This window comes from Artemia franciscana, chromosome 10 (genome assembly GCF_032884065.1).
Source record: "Artemia franciscana chromosome 10, ASM3288406v1, whole genome shotgun sequence".
Classification (NCBI taxonomy): Eukaryota; Metazoa; Arthropoda; class Branchiopoda; order Anostraca; family Artemiidae; genus Artemia; species Artemia franciscana.
In genome coordinates, this window is record NC_088872.1 from 49517179 (window position 1) to 49539007 (window position 21829).

Sequence of the window (21829 nt, forward strand, 5' to 3'; positions counted from 1 at the left end):
TTCTGTAGATGCTTGAATTGTTCACGCTTATCTTAGTTTTGACAAAATTTTTGAAGAAACTAAATTTCAGCTTGGGGAGAGGGTCAAACTGGGGTCGCAGGGGGCAACGTATGGGAGGTACAGTTGCCTCCCTCCTGTCCCATTGCAAATTACGGCCCTGGTAGCACCCTAGTGCTTCCTGAAGGGTAACTCGTATGATTTTATTCTTCTGGGTAGTCGCATCCTTGTGTTTTTTCCTCTAAAAATGTCTCATTTTCCTGCTTTTATTTATATTTTAACGTCTGGATGATCTGCTGAAAAATGTTTGTTGCTTTTTTTGAAAAATAGAAATGGTAGAATAGAAACAGAAATTCCGAAAAAATTTTCATGAAAAGCAGTGGTCATTTTCCATAGAATTTATGCAGTCCCAGTTTTCAGTCGTGATCCAATTACCGAGACCAAACAATGGTGTAGGTGCAGGTGCAGATCGAGGGTGAAGTTGTAGCTGCCTCCTACTGGGGGGGGGGGCTGATGATGGTTTCTTATGGAACTAAGATATGTTAGTAGCTATGTGGCCCAGAGTCTTTTCACCTTTTGTTGTTGGGCAATTAACTCACTCTTTTAGACCTAATCCTGCTCCCAAAGAATCTATGCGTGGTTTGTTAGCGTTACCAAGCAGGAACGTGCCACCCTTGAGGTATTTACCCACTTCGTAGTCAGCGTTTAATTGAAGTTTTTCCGAAAAACTTTTTGAGAACTGACATCTTTTCCTGGGGTATAATAAAAAACACAAATAGCAAATACCCAAAGAATCTCGTCATAATCATCAAGTGCAGTTACCTCTATCTTAAAAGCCAGTGGTCATCTGGGCCCAGCTTTATTACTTTATTATAACCAGACAAACCAAGTAGATCCTGATTTTGCGTATCTGTTAACGCTACTACTAAGCTTTACATGAGCTAAATTCTCCAGATCAATAATGTTACCTGTATTTTAACTTTCCGCATTAATATACAAAAAATATGCTGAACAATAACATTAGAAGAGTACTCATTTACCTTGGTTTTTACCTTAGTCCTTGGGCAGCTGGTTTCATCGTGTTCGATTCTGCAAGGCCAGTTTCTTCTAATGCCCAAAACCTGTTACGAAGTTGGTTGTTACGAACCTACAACGCAGTAGGTTGACATTTTAGGAAGGAAAGATCAAGGGATTGGGGTAGGGGGTGGTGGGGAAAGAGGAAGAAGGAGAATTGCAAACGGAACCGGAGATTAGCAGAGTTTGTCTGACCCACGGTGACTGCAAAGAAGGGATCCAGTAATGTGATGTCCATATGGAAAACTTGTCTTGGTTGCCACTTGATGGAGGAATATCGAAAAGGGCGAGTTTCTTAGACTCTGCTGTTGCCCCCTTGTATAGTCAAGTCCTCCGGCTCGGGTTTGGGATTATTGCTTGGAGCAGCGTCTGGCTATGGCTTGGCATGCTAAAATCCAAAAATGCTGGATCATGCCTAAAACGAGACAAATGGTCAAAATAATTAAAAGACTTTAATTAGTCAAATAATAATTAGCATAATAATTAATAATAAATTACCAACACTATCAGCAAAACTGCAAGACTTGTCGGCACAGGCTGTCATAGGGCAAAGATCAACATGATCGAAATTGCAAGTGGATGCTTTGCACTTTTTCAGTTTTTATTAGTGGCATTTTGGTAGTAGTTGTTTCAGTATTATTTATTTATTAATACCAAATGCGGTAATCTCTAGAAATCTTCCAATTATAATAACATTCATTTAGATTTATAATAGACTTGTAGACTAGTTAATATTTTCCCCAGGATCAAGAATTAGTATACATATTAAATTTTCAGACTTAGGATTATTCCTAGATTTTTTCGTCAAAATCGTGCGTTCTTTGTAAAAAAAAAAAAAGAAGAAGAAAAACAAATAAAAAATAATCAGGAAACTACGAAAAGTAATTAGACTTTTCAACTGAACAAAATTTGAGTTATTGAAAAATTTAAAAATTATTTTTTACTTTTACTTTTTATCCTCTACAATCCATGATTTCTACATTATTTAGAATTTTTTGATTTGAAATTACTTAACGACTTTGAAAAGTACTTAAACTTTAGATAAAAAATTATTTTACTGGTCATCCTCTATAATCATTAGAAGTTTTTAATGCAAAATTGTTTATGAAATCTTAAGAGTACTTGGCTTTGAATGAAGATTGTTTTACTTGTCATCACCCACAATTCAAGGTTTGTTCATCATTTAACACTAACAGCAATAAAATCTGCTGAAAATCAAGAGATAGTGACTTTTTGTAGAATAAGAAAGTTTGCTAAACAATAAATTTTCTGCAATAACAGTAATTCCTGGAACTTCAGTTGAAATGTCACGCTCTCACTAAAAAACTAGAAATAATTGTAATCTAGACTTCCAAAAGTGCTATTAATTTAAATACGCGTGGGTTAATTTGTTGTCCTCTAAAATTTATGGTTTGTACATCTTTTAGAAGTCTAGCAGAGAGGTGTTTAATTCTGCTGTGAAATGTGGTTTAAAATTCTGCTAACTCCTGATGCTAACAGCTCTCTGCAGCACTAAGTCGCCTGAGGTCAACACAGCTCTGCACGCTCTTTGTTCATTTAGTCTATTCAAACCTGAACACTTTGCCTCCTCCTCCTCTCATTAAATCCCAGTTCTAATTAAATTGTTTCTTGTGGCCTCTTCCAATCGTATTTAGTGGCAACTTGTTTTTTTCTCAGCCCTAGATAGATGGTCAAAAAGTCCGAGATAGATGATCTTCCTTCCTCTTTCAAGATTGGCCTAGCTATTTTAATCTTTGTTTCATTATAGTCCCGAAAAGCCGGATCAGAATACATGTTTCTTACAGCCTATTGTTAGATATATGATTAGTCAAACGGAGTATCTCAAACTATTTTTCGACAATTTGCCTGGGAAACAATCTTCCTCCACCTTTAGAAGTTTCCATGTGTCAGAGCCACATTTAACCCATGTCAGTACTGTTTCTTCCAGTTTTCTAATCTTCGGCCCCAGACTTACCTTCCTATTCTTCCAAACTTTTTTTCTGTTTTTCAATTAGCTATAGATTCCCTAAATATGGATTTACCTGAATTTACCAGAATCTTTAATTACCCGTGCCATATATGCCGGAAACTTATAAGCACTGCTCAATGTAATTCGCCGGAAAATGCCTTTATTAGTTTATTTTCCTCAAAATTGAGGATTGTATAAAATACATCAATGAAACTGTAGACAAAAAAAAATTAAGCACAGAATTGATTTACAATAGGCTTAATAGTATAATTACATAAAATACGGCGCAATCTTTTACGATCTGTCATCCTTCGTCTGTCAAGCTTGGCCTAGCTTATTTAACCTTTATTTCATTATTGTCCCAAGAAGTTGGAAAGAACCACGTTTTTTCTACAGCTTATTGTTTGGTGTACGGTTAGTCAAACACGAACCTCAAACTATTCTTATAGTTTGTCTTTAGTATAGCATTACAGGCAATTCCTTTGGGGAACATTTAACAAATTTATCTCTGCCTTTGGAAGTACCTGGGCTTCAAAGCCACCCTTGACCTCTGATATATCTTCCAGTATTCTAATCTACGTTGCAGACTTGCCGTCATATCCTTCCAAACCTTTTCCATGTTGTCAAAAAATTTTAGTTTCCCTAATTCTGAAATTGCTAGAATATTTATTTTTCCATGCTAAATTTTCTAGCAAATTCCAGGGGCCATCCCCCCCTGAAATGTTTCTCCGACTCGTAAAACGGGACAAAAATGAATGTAAACAAATTTTTGATGCGTTTTTTGTACCCCCCCCCTGAAATAAATCCTTTTGCCCCCTCCTCCCCTTGAAAAAAAAATACTGGATATGGTCATTCACGTCAATACTCCACAATCTAATCTGCTGAAAAATACCTCTGCTTTTTACGTTTGAAATAGTTTGATACTATGCATGAATGAAGACTATTAAAGTGTTAAATGCTTAAGATGACTTCTAACCCCAACCTCTTTTCCTCCCTTGACTTCTGGCAGCCATGTCCCTAGAAAAAAAAGTCCTAGCTCTGCTCGTGTCTATAACGATATTTATTTCTTATGATTTTAATAATAGTAATTTGATTATGAAAGTAACGTGGCATTGCATAGGATAGCTAGATGGCAACCTTTTTTAATGTCATTGAGATAAAGAGAAGACAGAAGTAGTTTGAAGATGAACAAAAACTGTTATGTCTAAAGGGGGTAAGAAATCCCCACTCGAATATATATATATATATATATAGCTGCGTTATTTTCTAATAAGTTTCTTATACCTGTACGTTTTTTATCTGGATTTTTGATTTCCTTGTTTTGGTCCAAGAATTGTCATGATAAATATCGAGATATGAAAGTTATTTTCATCTGAAAACTGTGCTTTGAATGCTTATAAGTAGTTTCGTAAAGTTCACTATCCTCCATTTGTCAATATAAAAAAAAAATATAAGGCCAGATTTTCCTTTTCCTTAGGTGATAGTTGAACAATTTATATTTTTAATTTTTAATTTCCGATTTTTCCTAATAGAAGTCTGAAAAAATTGGAAAAAGTAGCAGTTTTTGGGCCAAAGCTTTCAATTTTAATAATTTCATAGACGACACTGACTTTTAATTTACAAATTTAAGCGAATGAAAATAGAAAAAAACGGTTATAATATTTTAAATAAGACAAGGGTCAAAAATAAACAAACAAACTTTTAATACTAAACAAAATCCAAAAAGGCACAAGCCAAGATATCGCTGTATACTGCTCTAAACGTATGCCTCTTAATTAATCTTCTGGAACTCGATTCATATATATAACCCCTTCAATCGAATATATAGCCCCCTTCGACTATACATATATAGCCCCAATACTACTCAGTTCATTATGCACTTTCCTCAAAAGGATTTAATTTTAAATATTTATAGGTGAAAAAAATCCATAATTTATCATGTATGTTAATTTATAGATTGTTGACATGCTATTCTTAATAAGGAAGGATTTATTAATGAAAAAACAAATAAATAATATATAACTTGTTATATTATATTACATTAACATATGATATACTATCATTATTAAATGACCAATCCTTCTTGGAAGAAATTATGGTTCTTAGAAGGTTCTGGATTCTGAATTTCTAATAAAAATCTGTACCTCTGTATTATTTATTAACGAGTGCTGATGCTTCTGAGGCCCGAGAGTCATTTTTGAGTCGTAGCTGTACTGATCAAAACAGGGTTTTACTGGCTTTTTGTTAAAATTACACTAAAAAACAAGTTTTGTAAGTGAAAGTAAGGAGCGACATTGAAACTTAAAACGAACAGAAATTATTCCATATAGGTAGGGGCTGTCCCCTCCTCAATGCCCCATTATTTAAGCTAAAACTTACTCTTTCTCAAAGCTCTACTTATTAAAACTATCAAAAACCTTAGCGTGAAGAGTGGGGCGTTGAGGAGAGTACAGCCCCTTTCATATACGGAAAAATTTCTGTTCCTTTTAAGTTTTAATATCGCTTCTTACTTTCAGTTAAAAAACTTTCTTTTTTTATTGAATTTCTGAACGTTTTGAAGATTGCTCATCGTACATGAATAATTAAATAGAAATTTGCATATTAATTTTACTTTTTTTAACTAATGATAACCTTATAATAGCCGAAGTTTGATTTTTGCTCCAATTATTCAAGAATAACTCTTTAATCACAAAGGCTGTTTAATTAGAATAATAACATATTTTAAAAGTTAAAAAAACTGTAGCGTAAGACCGAGCTATTGTGGAGAGGAAACTGCCAACCCCTCTCATATACATAATATTTTCTGTTCTTTTAAGTTTTAACGTTGTTACTTACTTTCAGTTGAAAAACCTTGTTTTTATTAATTTCTGGTCATTTTTAAATAATGCTGGGAAATTCGTTGCCCCCTTCATGGAAAATTTTCTACCCCCATGAAAAATTCCTCCATGGAAAGATGCTCTCATGTAACTTTCTCCCTCCGAACTTCCCTCCCTCCACCAGCAAAAAGCCCCCCCTGAAGACGTCTGTATATTTCATAATAACTTATACTATATGTAAACAATTAGCAAAGTCCACAACTTGCAGCCCTTCCCCCGGGGACTGTTGGGGATCAAGTCATCCTCAAAAACGTAGTAATTAGATTTTTCGACTATGTTGAACAAAATGGCTATCTCAAAATTTTGATCAGGTGACTTTGTGGAAAAAGTGAGCATGGGAGGGGGCCTAGTCGCCCTCCAATTATTCTGGTCACTTAAAAAGAACACTAGAACTTTTAATTTTTGTTCCTCGCAATATTCTAGGACCACGGAGTCGATACGATCACCCCTGTAAAAAAAAATAAATAAATAAATAAACACGCAGCCATGATCTTTCTTCTGGCAAAAAAATACAAAATTCCACATTTTTGCAGACAGGAGCTTGAAACATCGACAGTAGGGTTCTCTGATACGCTGAATCTGATGGTGTGGTTTTCGTTAATATTCTATAACTTTTAGAGTGTGCCTTTTTTGAAAATGAGGCAAATATTCTCAGGCTCTTAACTTTTGATGGGTAAGACTAAATTTGATGAAACTTAAACATTTGAAATCAGCATACAAATTTTATTCTTTTGATGTATCTATTGCATGAAAATTCCGTTTTTTTAGAGTTTCGGCTACTATTGAGCCGGGTTGCTCCTTACTTACAGTTCGTTACCACGAACTGTTTGATAATATTGAGCTATTTGGCAGCATAGCTTTCTATGTCTGTATGAGCATTTTATGCGTCTTATAAACTTTTTCAATGCTAAGCGTGAGTGTAACTTATAAGAGTCGGAACTGGTGCTAGTGTCGACAAAAAAAAACTATCAGCACCATCTAGCGTCTAGTGACAATTGCCGTTTTTCCAAGCTCTCTAATCCTATTCCTGTCTGTACCCTAATTTTAACAATCACGGTAATTAGATTAATTTTTCTTGTTATTACACTAAGAAATGTTGAGTTTCGCCTAACAGTAGGTGGCGTTGATCGTTTTGTTTTGCTCTAGCGTCAGTTCTCACTCTTATAAGTTATGCCCATACTCTTTGGATCAATTTGTAAATTGTCTTTCCTCATTCAATTAAATTCTAGGAGCCAGTTCTCATATCAATACTGGAAGTTATAAAAGAAACATATGAGGAAGTTCCGGTGATACGTGCACCATTAGAGCCCATGCCGATACCCTCGTATCTCAAGGATAGTGAAAGCTGACATTGTTATATTCAATTTATGTGATATCATATTTGAAAAGTTCTCATTTTTTTAATTTTTAGGAAGCAAATTTGTTTTTGTATCTTATTGGTTTTGTGAGTATATTAGGTAATCCTTTTGGATAATAACGCTAAGTGTAAGGAATTCCCAAAGACCTTATATTACTGCTAGGTCAACACACCTATGGAGAGTTGTGATAGTTCCTTGGCTGTTCATAACGGTGGCACTATTCGATGAAGAACGCTTTGTGACAGGCATATTTGGACTCAAGTCTTTGGCCTTGAGTTTGTACACTTCGCTGTGACAAAGGTACATAAATACTATTTTACTGAACGTCGTATATCTCCATGTGTATTTTCTCCCTAAAAAATTTCTAACATTGTCTCTATTCTACTTACTTTTCGAGGTAAATCTAACTTATCTTGACTCTTCTACTATTACTACTGATAACAACTAACTGCTGCACCAAGCCGCCTGAGGTCAACACAGCTGCGCAAGCTCGTTCTTCATCCCAACCTATTCGAAGCCTCCCTCTTTACACCCTCCCAAGAAGTTCCCATTTCCCTTAAATTTGGCTGTGCAAAAATTTATGCAATTTCACTGGTTTTTGTTGTCAATTGCTATAGGGTTTAGGGGAGAGTAAATAAAGCCTTTGCTTGGTAACACCATAAATCCATGTATTCTCAGGTTGACAGCCATTGTCAGACCAGGGTTATCGACTCAATTTTATCGTCACAGGCACGTATGCATGGTGGTTCAATAAGAAACAAAATTTGGGAGGGGTGAGGGGAGGGCGTAATCACCAAAAGAAATGTATTTGATAATCTGAATAATAAGGGCCCAGAAATTAAAGTAAAAATGATTCTGAGATACGGCTAGACCCCCCCCCCTGCAGGTGTCATGTCTTGTCAGACTAAATTTGTTCGTCAGAGTGCGATGATATATTGAATTTTTTTTGGTTATTGAAATTAAACTATTTTTTTATTATTTTTTTTCAAGCAACAATAATTAAAATGATTTAATTATTGAATAAAATAGTCATATAAAAAATAATTTTATTAAATCTAAATAATTAAATTATTAAGAATTTTTGAGTCTTTAATATATAACATTTTTAGTATTAAGAATCAGATAACTAGGAACTATTTTTATTGGCAATAAATCAAACTGTAGATCAAATAAAAAAAGAAAATAAAATTGCAAGTAAGAACAATTTTTATTGACTTAAAAATCCAAAAGAAAACTTCAAAAATTGGAAAATAATTTCATCATAAATTGCCCAGTTACTTGAGTGTCGAATGAAAGGTTTGTCAATATATCGAAAATTAACAATTTAAATTAATGACAAAATTCACCCTGTCATTTTTTTTTTTCAAACCCCTCCTAAACTTTTAGGTAAAAACATTTATCAAAGAGATTCATTGGCGGTCAGCCTCATAGTGAGCCGCCCTTTCAGCATAATTTATAGAAGTCGCTTCAAGTTGATTGTCTAGATTTTAGACCGGTCAAAAGCTCAATTGAAACCCCTGCTAAACTTGTAGGTAAAAACATTTATCACATAGATTCACTGATGATCAGCCTCCTTTTGAGCTCCTCCCTCAGCACAAGTTATGTAAATTGCTTTGAGTTGAGTGTCTAGTCAGATGAGATTTGATAGCAAGAGTCTCGATAGAAACTTCATATCTTAAGATAATTCGAATAAACAAACTTAGTTCAATGCAACAAAAAGTCGACACATATCAGCACTAAGAAGGGATACAAGAAATGGAAAGTAAAGTGTTGGGTAAGAGTGACATTTTCTATTCCAAATCCTCTCAAAAGCCAATAGCGAATTGTTTAACACAAAATCAACCTTAGCAATCAACTCAAAAAACAATTCAAGTAAATTATTTCAGTTTGCTTACAAATTAAGTTACTCTTTTTATTTGATAATTTTTTTAATAAATGTATTTAAAAATAAACTTATTCCTAAGAACATGTATCCTAAAATCAATTCCCCCTGCCACCACTGCTATTCTGGCGTCTGCCTCCCCCTGGAAAATTTTCTGCGGGTGCCCATGGTTCCCTCTCGATCTTGTCCTCACAAAATAAGTCTTTCTTCACTTTCATACTGTTGAAGTTTTTTGTTATTCTTCTCAATGTCATTCCCTACAATTTCATCTACCCTTATCATTTGTTAACAGTTTGTTCGTATCTTCAATTGGAAAAGTCCGAATTATTGGTGCAATTCCTCCATTTTACACCTCGCTGATTAATACTTTGATGCCCTTTCTGCTTCATTTACTTTTATATCTTTCTTGTGTGGTCCATCACTCTGAAAATTTTTGTACAAATCATTTCTCTATTCCATCTTGCTTAAATGATTTTCGCTAATATACATGCCTTTCTAATTTTCCTCCCTAAAACATCGGATGCTTTTCAAACTATTTTCCTAAAATTATTCAATCCTTGTCCTAAATTCCAAACTACCCATTTTTATATCCAACTGTTATTTGATGTAAAATACTTTCTGTCTCCCTAATAAAACAACGTAGTCTTCATCTATTCGCTAAGGTAATTGAAAACTACACGCTTCCTATTCTTTTAAAAAAAAAAGGTAGCCACATTTGTTAATTAATTTTTCACTAAATTGGTTACCTTTTCTGAGGATTCTAGTGAGCTTTTTTTACCTGGTGGCAATGCTAATTGAATGATAAGAATTGTACCTCTGACAATTAAAGCTTATGGACATTTGATATGTTCACGAGTTTTTTATTTAGCCAACATTTTCAAGCAAAATCGTATGTAAGGGGCCCATTGGGATAGAAGCTTTACATAATCCAGTGGATTTTTTCCTCGAGCTGTTTGATCTTTATCTTATTGACCTCATCGTATTTCAAACGAACTTATATGCTACTTAGAAAGGTGTTCCGCTCTTCCCAACTACTCGAAATGAAATGAAAGTTTTTTTTAGCAATAAACATTCTTATGGGTGTCAAGACAGAACCATCTTATCGATATTTCTGGTCAAGTCACGAAGAGCTCAGAGATAATTACATCTCTAGGCTGATGAATATAAGCCGTTTCAGCTGGCTTCTTGCTCACGTTCATCTCAATGACAACTTGATCTTACCCCGGAAAGGATGTGACAACTATGACAAGCCCCACAAGATCAGACCGCTGATTGACAAACTACGCTCAAGCTTTCGAAGGACGTGCAAGGCTACTAAAGAGCAAGCCGTCGACGAAAGTGTGGTCAAATTCAAAGGACGCATTGCTTTCAAACAGTATATGCCTACAAAGCCCATAAACGAAGCTACAAGATTAGGGTCAGAGCAGACACGCACGGTTTTGTTTGTGATTTAAGGTCTACACTGGGAAGTTAGCTGACACTAGCGAGTTTGGACTTTGAGAACGAGTAGTTATAGATCTTACAACAGTATTGGAAGGCAAAAATTATCACGTTTATTTTGACAACTTCTTCAGTTCAGAAAATCTTATGGAAAAAATGAAGAAAAATAAGCTTTACGGTTGTGGTACAGTTGGTAAAAACCGTAAAGGTCTACCAAAATTCAAAGCCAAAAAAGAGCTGAGACGAGGTGATTCAAATTATGATGTGAAGGCAGATTGAATCCGCTGTGTACGCTGGAAGGATAAACGATGTATACAACTTCTTTTGACGTTTCATAAAGGAGAAGAAATGACACATATCAGTAGGAAGGAGAAAGATTTATCTGATACCCAAGTTACATGCCCAAACGTGGTCGTCGAGTACAACAAGTTTAAAGGCTGCATCGACAAAGCTGTTAAGTTGATTTCCTTCTATACGATAGACAGGAAAAGCAGAAAGTAGTGAAATCGCCCACTCTGGCACTTCGTCGACATTACAACATTCAATGCCTTTGTCTTGTTCAAGTTGTCCACTATACCCGATGCTAACAAGATGACGTTGAAGGAATTTAAATTTCGCATTGTCACTGGATCGGTTGGAAGTTATTCGTGCAAGGGTGAGAGAGGTTGGCCATCCAGAATATCTGAGGTTATCGCCAAACTTAAGCCTTATGTTCCTCCAGAAAAGAGATTGAATCAATCAAAGCACTTACCTGTTCCGGTATTTCAAGAAGATGGGCTCAGTGTAGTACAAAAATTGAGCCCCATCGCAAAAAATGGCATTGCTCACTTTGTAAAGTTCCATTGTGCATGAAATACACTAAGAACCACTTTAGTTCTTTTCACCGGATGTGAGAGTTTTTCTGCACATGTGTCAAAGTGGTCTCTACCAGAGACCACCTTATATTTCATTTCATAGGTGGAATAAATTCTTTTTGAGTTCAATATTGGTCAGTTTCTAAGCCCACGGACAAAGAAAACGCAAAAAAAGTAGAATTTTCTGATGATTTCATAATACTTACCGGAAAGGGCTATTCCAGGGAGAGATTCTAGTGAAATTCACAAACGAAAACAAGAATACTCTCTATTTGTACAGTACTTAAATAATCATAGGTAGCATCACGTTTGCCAATTTTTAAATATAGAAAGCGTTGCTGGAAAATTTGTCATGCTGAGTTTGGGCCTTAGACAAGGAGTGCATCGGTATTGGTTTGAATCAGCTACTAGCTTAGTTATGGTAATAACAAATGAGGTAAAACTCTAGTTGATTGACTTCTTGCTATCTCAGAAAGGGGTTAGATTGGGAAATTGAAACTTTCAGATTTTAATCAAAATTGAAATTTTGACAAAACAACATTTTACCTTAATTTTCAGTTACCAGTTGATTTTTCCCTGCCTTTAGTTCTGAAAATGCAATTCCTGTTATTTGAGTAGAATTCTGAGCCATATCCATGTTTTTTTTTTTTTTTAATTTAGGAAATGTATTTTAATATCTTTAAAATCTTATAGCCTAAATTGGGACTGAGCAAAGCTGTGAAGCTGAAAACAATCTTGTTGTACTTCATTCAAGCAGAAGATCTATTTTGCAAGGCTCCCTTTTATAACACACATAATTTTACAGGTCATCAAAGGTCAGGGCCCTCTAGAGGGAGAAAGAGCAGAGGTAGATACTTCTAAATACCTTTCCAGGACATACTTTAGTCTGTAGATTCATCCCTGAAAGTTTAATTTTCCTAACCTAACCCCTTTCTGAGATAGCAAGAAGTCACTCAACTAGAATTTTACCCCAAATGAAAGTGGCTCTCTGAAGGAAATATTATAAAATTAAGAATAGTTTTTGATTCCATTTTGTGCTATTTTACAATATAATAGGATGAATATGGAACAGTTCAAATTAATGACCTAGGAATAAGGTAAACATGCCATTTAATGTTTTTCTTTATAGTATTTCTGAATATAATAATCACTTTACTTGGAAATCCAATTTTAAGCCCTTTTGGACATTTGAAAATGATGAGTTTTTTTTTCTGTACTTCTCAACTTAGGCTAATTCTTGCTTAGGCTGTTAATTACTAATTTGAAACTAAGTATTTGATTAAAATCTACCTCTTGAAACTTGTATAATCGAGAAGTATTGATTTGCCATGGTGAAGTTGGATAAAACATTTCAAATCAATTCTGCCATGTTCTTTCTTTTTCTGTAAGGCCACTTAAAATAGCATAATGTGATTTTGTTTCACATTTTGGTAAATTTATAGCAGTTCATATAACAAACTTACCAATAAAGTGAACTTGTCACTCGATGTCTTTTTTATGTTCTTTACAAATATAATGATTGCTTCTACTGTAAGTTCAAATTTAAGCACTTTTTAGCTTAACCCAACCAAATTAAAACTAATCTTATTTTAATATTAATCTTATATTAATTTTAGCACTGAGGAAATATAGCATTATTTTTTTCAAAAACAATGGGAAAAGATGGTGCTGAGAAAATGTAGTATTATATTGTTGAAAACAATCAATGACTCATACTTTAATTGAAAATTTGTCATTTTATGAGCTCAATAAAGTGTTTAAATTTGAATTTGCAGTAGAAGCAATTATTATATTTGTACAGAACATAAAAAAAGCATTGAGTGGTATGTCCATTTTTATTAGTAAGTCAGTTATATGAACTGTCATAATTTTTTGAAAATTTGTCATTTTTAAGAGCTCAAAAAGTGCTGAAATTTGAATTAATGGTAAAAGCAATTATTATATTTATAAAGAACATGAAAAAAGGAATCAAGTGGTATATTCACTTTATTGGTAAGCCAGTTATAAAAACTGTTATAATTTTATCCAAAATTTAGTTGAAAATGCCATTTTGAAGAAGCATAACAAGAAATCCTGATCCTGACAAATCAATCCGTGGGGATTAGATAACTTTCAAGAAATAGATTTGTAATCAAGTATTAAGTTTTAAATTAGTAATGGTACTCTTGTACAATTGAGGACACACTTAAGAAGTGAAGTTAATCATAATGAAATATAGGCTACCAAGACATTATGAAAATACAGTACTTATAGTTTGTATAATAATTTGATTTGGGATATATATTTGCACATTAGGGGGTGGGGATAAAGTAACTTAACCTTACATAACCTTATCCCCACCCCAACCCCTAATGTTAGTTGGTTAGTTAAGTTTATTAATAAAAATAAAACTTAACAAAATGTGTACACAAATATATATATATAAATATATATATATATATATATATATATATATATATATATATATATATATATATATATATATATATATATATATATATATATATATATATATATATATATATATATATATATATATATATATATAATACATGATAAACAGGTATAAAGTAGGGGGATAAGTGGGGATAAAGTAACTTAACCTTACATAACCTTATCCCAACCCCCACCCCTAATGTTAGTTGGTTAGTTAAGTTTATTAATAAAAATAAAACTTAACAAAATGTGTACACAAATATATATATATATATATATATATATATATATATATATATATATATATATATATATATATATATATATAATACATGAAAAACAAAGTCATTCAACTAAATCTTCTAGCCTGTCCATGAACTGCCATAGGCAAGTTGTTCTAGGGCCATGCCATGAATAGAAGAAAAAAGATTTTAGAACTAGTTATAAGCACAAATTAAATATACCAGAAATACTGATAATACAATATATATATATATATATATATATATATATATATATATATATATATATATATATATATATATATATATATATATATATATATATATATATATATATATATATATATACTAGCTGCTGGGGTGGCGCTTTGCGCCACCCCAACACCTAGTTGGTGGGGTGCTTTGCACCCCCCTCATGCGTGTAAGTCATTACACGCCATATTAGTTATGTGGCATTGTAGTTGTGTCCCTGTGTCCCACCTGTGAATAGAGATATATATATATATATATATATATATATATATATATATATATATATATATATATATATATATATATATATATATATATATATATATATATATATATATATATATATATATATATATATATATATATATATATATATATATATATATATGCTGCATATAAATAGAGTGTCAGGTTTACTGACTCTTTAACATGCAACATATAATTGTCCATGGGAAAAACAATCTGTATTCAGATCTATATGATGTATCCCTGTGTCCCGGTCGTAATTTATATTCCCTGTGTCCTGGTCGTCATTTGTGTCCTGGTGTCCCAGTTTGTAATTTCTCTTTGAGTGTCCTGGTTGTCATTTATATTCCCTGTGTCCCGGTGTCCTGGTCGTCATTTGTGTCCCAGTGTCCCGGTCTGTAATTTCTATTTGAACAATCCCTGTGTCCCGGTCGTCATTTATATATCCCGCCTGTGTCCCCAGCGTCCCCATTGTAGTTGTGTCCCTGTGTCCCGATCGTCATTTATATTCCCTGTGTCCCGGTTGTGATTTGTGTCCAGGTGTCCCAGTCTGTGATTTCTCTTTGAGGTTCCCAGTCATCATTTATATTCCCTGTGTCCCGGTCGTCATTTGTGTCCCGGTGTCCCAGTATGTAATTTCATCAGTTGACAAACATGATGTCAGTTGACAAACAACTTCATGATGCATACAGCTCAATCCTTATAATGACATCAGTCGACAAACATGACATCAGTCAACACACAAACATGACGTCACTCAACACACACACACAGACAACTTATTTTTATATATATAGATATATATATATATATATATATATATATATGTTTAAGAAAATACATAATTCCTTGCTGAGTTGCTACTAGAGTTGCCATAATGATCAAAAAAAGAGAAAAAATTCTAGAAATAATCTGCTATACTGCTTCACACACCTCAAACAACAAAAGGAGAGGAACAAAAAAAAAAAAAACAAAAAACAATGAATAATACCTAAGGACCCATTAATAGGATATATTTTTCCCTTGACTTTATTTCTAAATTTTCAATCCAGTTTATAGTATTAATAATCATATTACTACTAGTCCATAAATTTATAAAGAAAATATAAGTAATAACTTAAAACCCATAACTAGAAGATATCTTTTCCTCAACTTTATTTCTAAATTCTTCAAACCTTGCCTGAGAAGCATGAAGAAATCATTGTTATTATGCTTGAACATAAATAACTAATGGTGACAAAAATCCCATAAACCAGCAGCTGGTAAAATTTCTTTTCTTCCATACTCCAAATTCACAGAATCACTATAAGATTTATTGCAGAGTAAACCAAGTGCATTATTTTGGAGAACTCAAGTTGGAGGCGCTTGCAGCAGAAATGTTCCTAACCATACCAAAGAACAATATAAAATATACAGATATATTTTTAAGGAATACAACAACCTTAAAATGCAATATCAGATAAAGTGTACAATTTTTTCAGGAATTCTAATGGTTTCATGATAAAATCACTGATATGTTCCCAACATGTCTCCTAAACAACAAAGTTTCCTCAATTATAATACCTAAAATACTTGACACAAGTCCTCTTTTCATTCTCTCCATAACTGAATTTTAATTGAAAAATCCATGAATAATAGGTATCTGTTCTTGAGAATATAATAAAACTACTCTTAGCCAGTTGAACTTGTAGTTTATTTATGCATATCCAAGTTGAAACTGTTTCTAACAATTGTTTAATTAATTCAATTAATCCCTTCTCAGTTCTTGCAGACAAACAAGCAGCATGTCATCAGCAAACACTCGTACTGTCTTTCCTTGTGGATCATGGAATAATTTGCTGAAATTGTTTGAGATAGATCATTTACAAATATTAATAATAATAGCTGTCTAAGAACAGAATCAACAAATAAAAACCACCACCAGTAATAATAAATACAATTGTTGCTACTTATCCACATAGGGAAAAACAGCTATTTGACTTACTTCAATGAGAATCAAAGAGCAACTGGGCTATTTGGTAACTCAAATAGCTGTTTTTCCCTATGTGGATAAGTAGCGACAATTGTATTTATTATTATTGGTGGTGGTTTTTATTTGTTTTTAGATTAGTTTTATTTTAATTTTCTATCTTGTGCTGAAGACGCCTTGTTTGGATACAGGCGAAATATCCGCGTTGTTTTAGTCTTTCAATTCTACTGGCCGTCGTCTCGTTTGAAGTTTTCTTTTTGTAGAGTTTTATCTCTCTTGGTTGTTAATTGTCATGTCTGGCCAGTTTGGCTTAACAACTTTCAGATGCAATTGATAAAACGTTATCCCAATTCATTTGAGATAAAACATTTGTGTAACACAACAGAACTGTTTTATTTAAATAATGCCAAGAAAACTCATTCCTTAACCTATAACTGTTTCCTAGAGGAATAACATGTCTAGAAAACACACCAAAATGGTCCTAAGTATCACTAACAAGAACACTGGGTGGAATCAGGGTTAACATTTGACAATATATTATCAATACATGTTGCAGATGTATCCATGACCCTTGTATGTATGTTGATTGATGGAAGTAATCCCAATCATATGGAAATATTCAATAGTTGGCTGCTCTTTGCATTTTTTCAATCAGGTCAATGTTTACGTTGCCCACAATAAAACACCAGAGATTCACAGGCAACTTTTTGAGCTGCTCCTTCAAAAGATCAAAGAATTCATCATATGAGGACGTGAGTGGTACAGAACTATTAAACAGCAAGAACAATTGCCTAAACAAATATGAAGCATTAGTGACTCAAACACCATATCCCAATAAATAGTTAAGTCGCTCTGAATGGCCACTTCAATATCCAATTGAATATATACTGCCAGGCGTAATTGCCTTTTTTGTGTAAAATTATATCCCTCTAGACCAAGCAATTCTGAATTATGATCATTAAGTCATCTCTCAGTTAAAGCTATCTCTTCTATATTAGCTGATATTAATATTTTTGAATTCCCACCTTCATCCTCATTATGCCTTGATCGTTTTTTCCATCCCATCTTTAATAATTAATTAATAATAATTAATAATTAATGAATTCCGTAAAAATCAATTCACAATAACAGTCCAAAGTTTATTAATAATAACCAACATAGTAATAAATTTATTAATAGGCTCTACTAATATACCATTAGTATTCTTACTTGAACAGGTAAATCTGTATCCACAGAAACATCAGTGAGATTTTATATCCAATTCTCTTGCAATGGATAATCTTGAATAATGGCAAGCTTGGATTGCTACTGAAATGAGCAAACATATAGCCCAAATTATACAAGTCCAATGCATTTTGTCACCTGTTATTTGTCACTATGAAACCAATTATTTTAGATCTTACATTAATCAAACTTCTCAAGTGTTTTCTGGATTGTACAGGAGTACCTTAGTAAATAGTAAGTAGCCCAATTTAAACATTACAGGAAAAAGTTATCTTCCTCAGGGGTCCAAAAAGGGCTTAAAATTGAATTTTCAAGTAAAGCAATTCTTATATTTGGAAAAAGTGTTAAGAAAGGCATCATGCAGTAGGTTTACCTTATTTGTAGACCAGTAATTTAAAATGCTCCATATTTATCCATAACAGTTCCATGCATCTCACCCTCCCTGGTGGTCCCAGATATAGCCCCAAGATATATAAAAACTAAAATGAAACATATAAACAATATAATTCTTGTCTCTGTGTCTATTAATCAGATTATTATGTTTCCTTCCATTGTTATCCACAATATCTTTCCACTCTGACAAGGATAGGCTGTATCTAAAAGGTTTGAGCTGTTCCTGCCCTGTGAGATGGTTGGGGGTTTCCACTCCATCATAAACTTCCTCTATCCCTATTTTCAGAAGGGTAATCCTGCCCGCATGGCCTAATATTGGTGTCAGGGTGGATCTTTCACAGCTTTGTCTAACCAAACCCTTGACTGCAAACTGCAGTGCAGGGTAACTTTGAGGACTTGCACCCCTCAAGGAAATTATTGCCTAGTAAATGACTACTGCGTTTACACTTGATTCTGATTAAAGGATAATTCTCCTGTGTTTAGTTTGTTTTGGTGTTTTTTAAGGAAGGAAATTCTCTTCCTAGCTAAGTTACAAATTTTATGTTGCCTCTTCATAGTAGCATAATATTTGTTGGTGTGAATGTATAGTGATCTGGAGGTGATAGTTTTGGGATTCCTCGTGTAGTATTTTGACTCTTGTTGGTAGAAGAGCATCACCAGGTGTAGGAAACCATGCTGTGAACAAGATGGACCCAAAATTACACAAAGCCTTCATTCATACTTGAGGTTCCTGGGACTTCCTTTTGTCTGGTTCTAAACCAGCTTAAGTGCTTAGTGTATGCTTGAGAAGATGTGTTAGTCCCCATCCTGTACTGGTGCTAGGACAATTACTTTTGTTGAAGCAATAATGATATTAATGATTCAAAGAACTGGATATGAAAATTATAATTTCAAATGTTAAAAATGAGTATCACATTGACATTTTGACTGACAAATTAAGACACTTTGAACTAGGCTTATTAGGAGTTTCAAAAACTCACATCCCTGGGGAAGGAAATGTGAAATTAGGTTATGTAGAATTTGTTTATTCAGGCATGTAGGATGGGATGCTTAGGCAGGAAGTAGGGCCCGTCATGAATAAAGAAGCTGCTTAGTTTTGTTTGGCTTAGGAGGGTGTAAATAATATAATTGAACAGTCTAGACTGCACATCAATGCTCCAAAGACAAAATGCTGTGTCAACTAACAGTTGGCCCATGGGAATCCAACTAGGAGATAAATACATCTAACAGGTGACATACTTCAAGTATTTAGACAATACAGTAAGTTCCAGTGGCAACTCTGAAAAGGAATTGTGCACCAGAATACTAGCCAATGTAGCATCTCAGAAACTTCTACCAGTCCGGAAATCCACAGTAAACTCACAAAAGCTGAAACTCAGACTGTTCCTGAACAATGTTTTGTCTGTTCTGTGTTACTCCATGGAATGCCTAAAGCCAACTGTAGAACAGGAGAAACGTCATACTGCCTTTGAAAATAATTGTCTTTCCTAGATCCTAAGGATCAGCTGGAGAAACCATGCCAGCAATGGCAAGATCTGTACTTACACATGCCAACCAGACATTGCCTCCATTGTGAGGCAATGGCGATGTTAATACCTTGGACATATCCTCCTTGTGCCAGACCATAGACTTCCTAAAATGCTCCTCCACCAGCAACTGTAAGGCATCCATCAACAAGGAAGACCAAAGAACACACTCCGAATAATATATGAATGTGACAGAAGAAACAAGTCTCATCCCAGAGTTGGAAGGCATCTACTCAGTAGCCCAGTTGAGGGAAGATTTAATGCTACTCTTTGAAGCCCTGTGTGCCTCTAGAGACACCAGAGGAACTAAGGTCTAAGACTATAATAGAACACAAGTTGCTCATTTTCTTACTAAAAACTTCTAGTTATTAGTAATAGTAGTATATACTCTGTAGAACTAACTGATGGAAATAGTAGTTACTTAGATGAGTTTTACTTACAGCTAAAGAAACAAATAAGTTGGATACCTGGTGGAAATATGGTTTTTTATTAAGGGTTTTCAATGCTGAGGCTGGTAGACATTGGTATGGATTGTATCCTAGCCTAGGTAAATGTGGTATAAGAAAAGAAAACAGTAATGGTTACAGACTGCTGCAATTTTGTAGGTTTAGAAATCTAGTTATAACTAGTATATTGTTATAACTAGTATAGTATATGGTCTAAAAATGGCCAAAAAGTTAAAATGGTATTCACATGATTGTAAGATGGCTAACCTTATTGATTATGCTATTGCAGCCCAAAGACAAGCAGGACCAATGCAAGAGTCAATAAGGTTAGTAGCTGGTTTCATATTAAATCAGGAATAAAGCAGGGTTGTGTTCTATACCCATTTATATGTATCATTTTGATTGACTTTGTCCTAAGGAGCACAACAAAGGCTACCTGAGAATATGGAATCAAGCAGGGAAATAAAATTCTCCTAGACTTAGATTTGCTAATGATTTGAGCTGCCTAGATAAAAATTTTAGCAAAATGAAAGGATTTTTGGAGGATTTAAAAGTTAAGGGTGCAAGATTAGGTTTGAAAATTAATGTTAAACTTTGAAGAGGCAAAACTAAGGAATTTACAGCTTCTTTCAACTTTAGTTAAGAACTGGTCATATTTTTCTGCAAATCTCCAAGTAGAAAATAAATGAGGTAGCTCTCAGTTAGAAAAGTCTTTTTGTCTCAAAGCCATCAAAAGCCAGAACTACAGCACCATTTATTAACTTTTATCATGTTAGGTTGCAATCAAACAACCTCTTTTTTTATACTGAGCTGAAAAACATATGTGGTAGTTTTCTTGTGTTTTCTCTTTTAATCCAATTTAATTTTCTCTCTATTTTTTTTCTTAATTGATAGTTTTCTGAATTATAAATGAGAATTTTCTACTAGAATCCTTCTATTTGAAATCTCTTTTAAAATCTTATTTTTTTTATTCTTATTATTTTATTATCATCTTTTTTCAGCTTTTCTATTGGATCTCAAGGATTTCAGTTTGCATGGCAATCTGGTACGCCTTCCCGATCCAAAGGCTTTGAAGTGAGTGAACATCTGCCTAAACGTCCACAACCTCAGTACATGAAATTTCTGAATGAGAAGAGAAAGACACTGAAAGCTGAAAATCCAACTTGGAGCAGAAGTGGTTAGTTCAAGTTTGTTTGTAATTATGAGCTGTTGTTTAGTTGACGTATATTTTTCTGTGTGGTACATTTTTTTTATATTTTAAAAAGGGAGGAGTCACTCTTGGATTGCTCTTCTTATCTACCAATTAATGCCTCCTGTGTTTTCAGTAAAATTCTTGAATATGTACTTCTACCCTTTGTGACTAATGATATATGTGAAGAAGACAATCAGTTGGGTTTTTGGTATGGAGTAGAGTGTCAGTATGCACCGTGTATTATCTTCTTTACTTCTTGGAAATTCTTTGAAGAGAAAGGGCATTTATCTTTGTGCTTTAGGTCTATCGTAAGCATTTGATAGCGGTTGTTATAGTCAACTTTTTATTCTCTTAATGTCAATGGTGTTAATATTTTGTTATAATGCTTCATCACTTTTGATTTTCTAATTCTTTTCTTCAGCTGAAGTCGGTGCCAAGAAACATTGTTAAAAC

General features: G+C 33.7%; 2 protein-coding genes across 2 annotated transcripts in view; both read left to right on the top strand.

Annotated features, from left to right (window-relative positions):
• Window positions 1–7347, top strand: part of LOC136032344 (uncharacterized) — a 29125-nt gene extending 21778 nt beyond the window's left edge. Inside the window, exon 5 of the mRNA XM_065712667.1 lies at window positions 7146–7347. Within this exon, the coding sequence (XP_065568739.1) occupies window positions 7146–7265 (120 nt within the window). The 3' untranslated portion in view covers window positions 7266–7347. The remainder of the gene's footprint in view (window positions 1–7145) is intronic.
• LOC136032312 (transcription factor A, mitochondrial-like) overlaps window positions 1–21829 on the top strand; it is an 83654-nt gene that overhangs the window by 35005 nt on the left and 26820 nt on the right. The window lies entirely within an intron of this gene.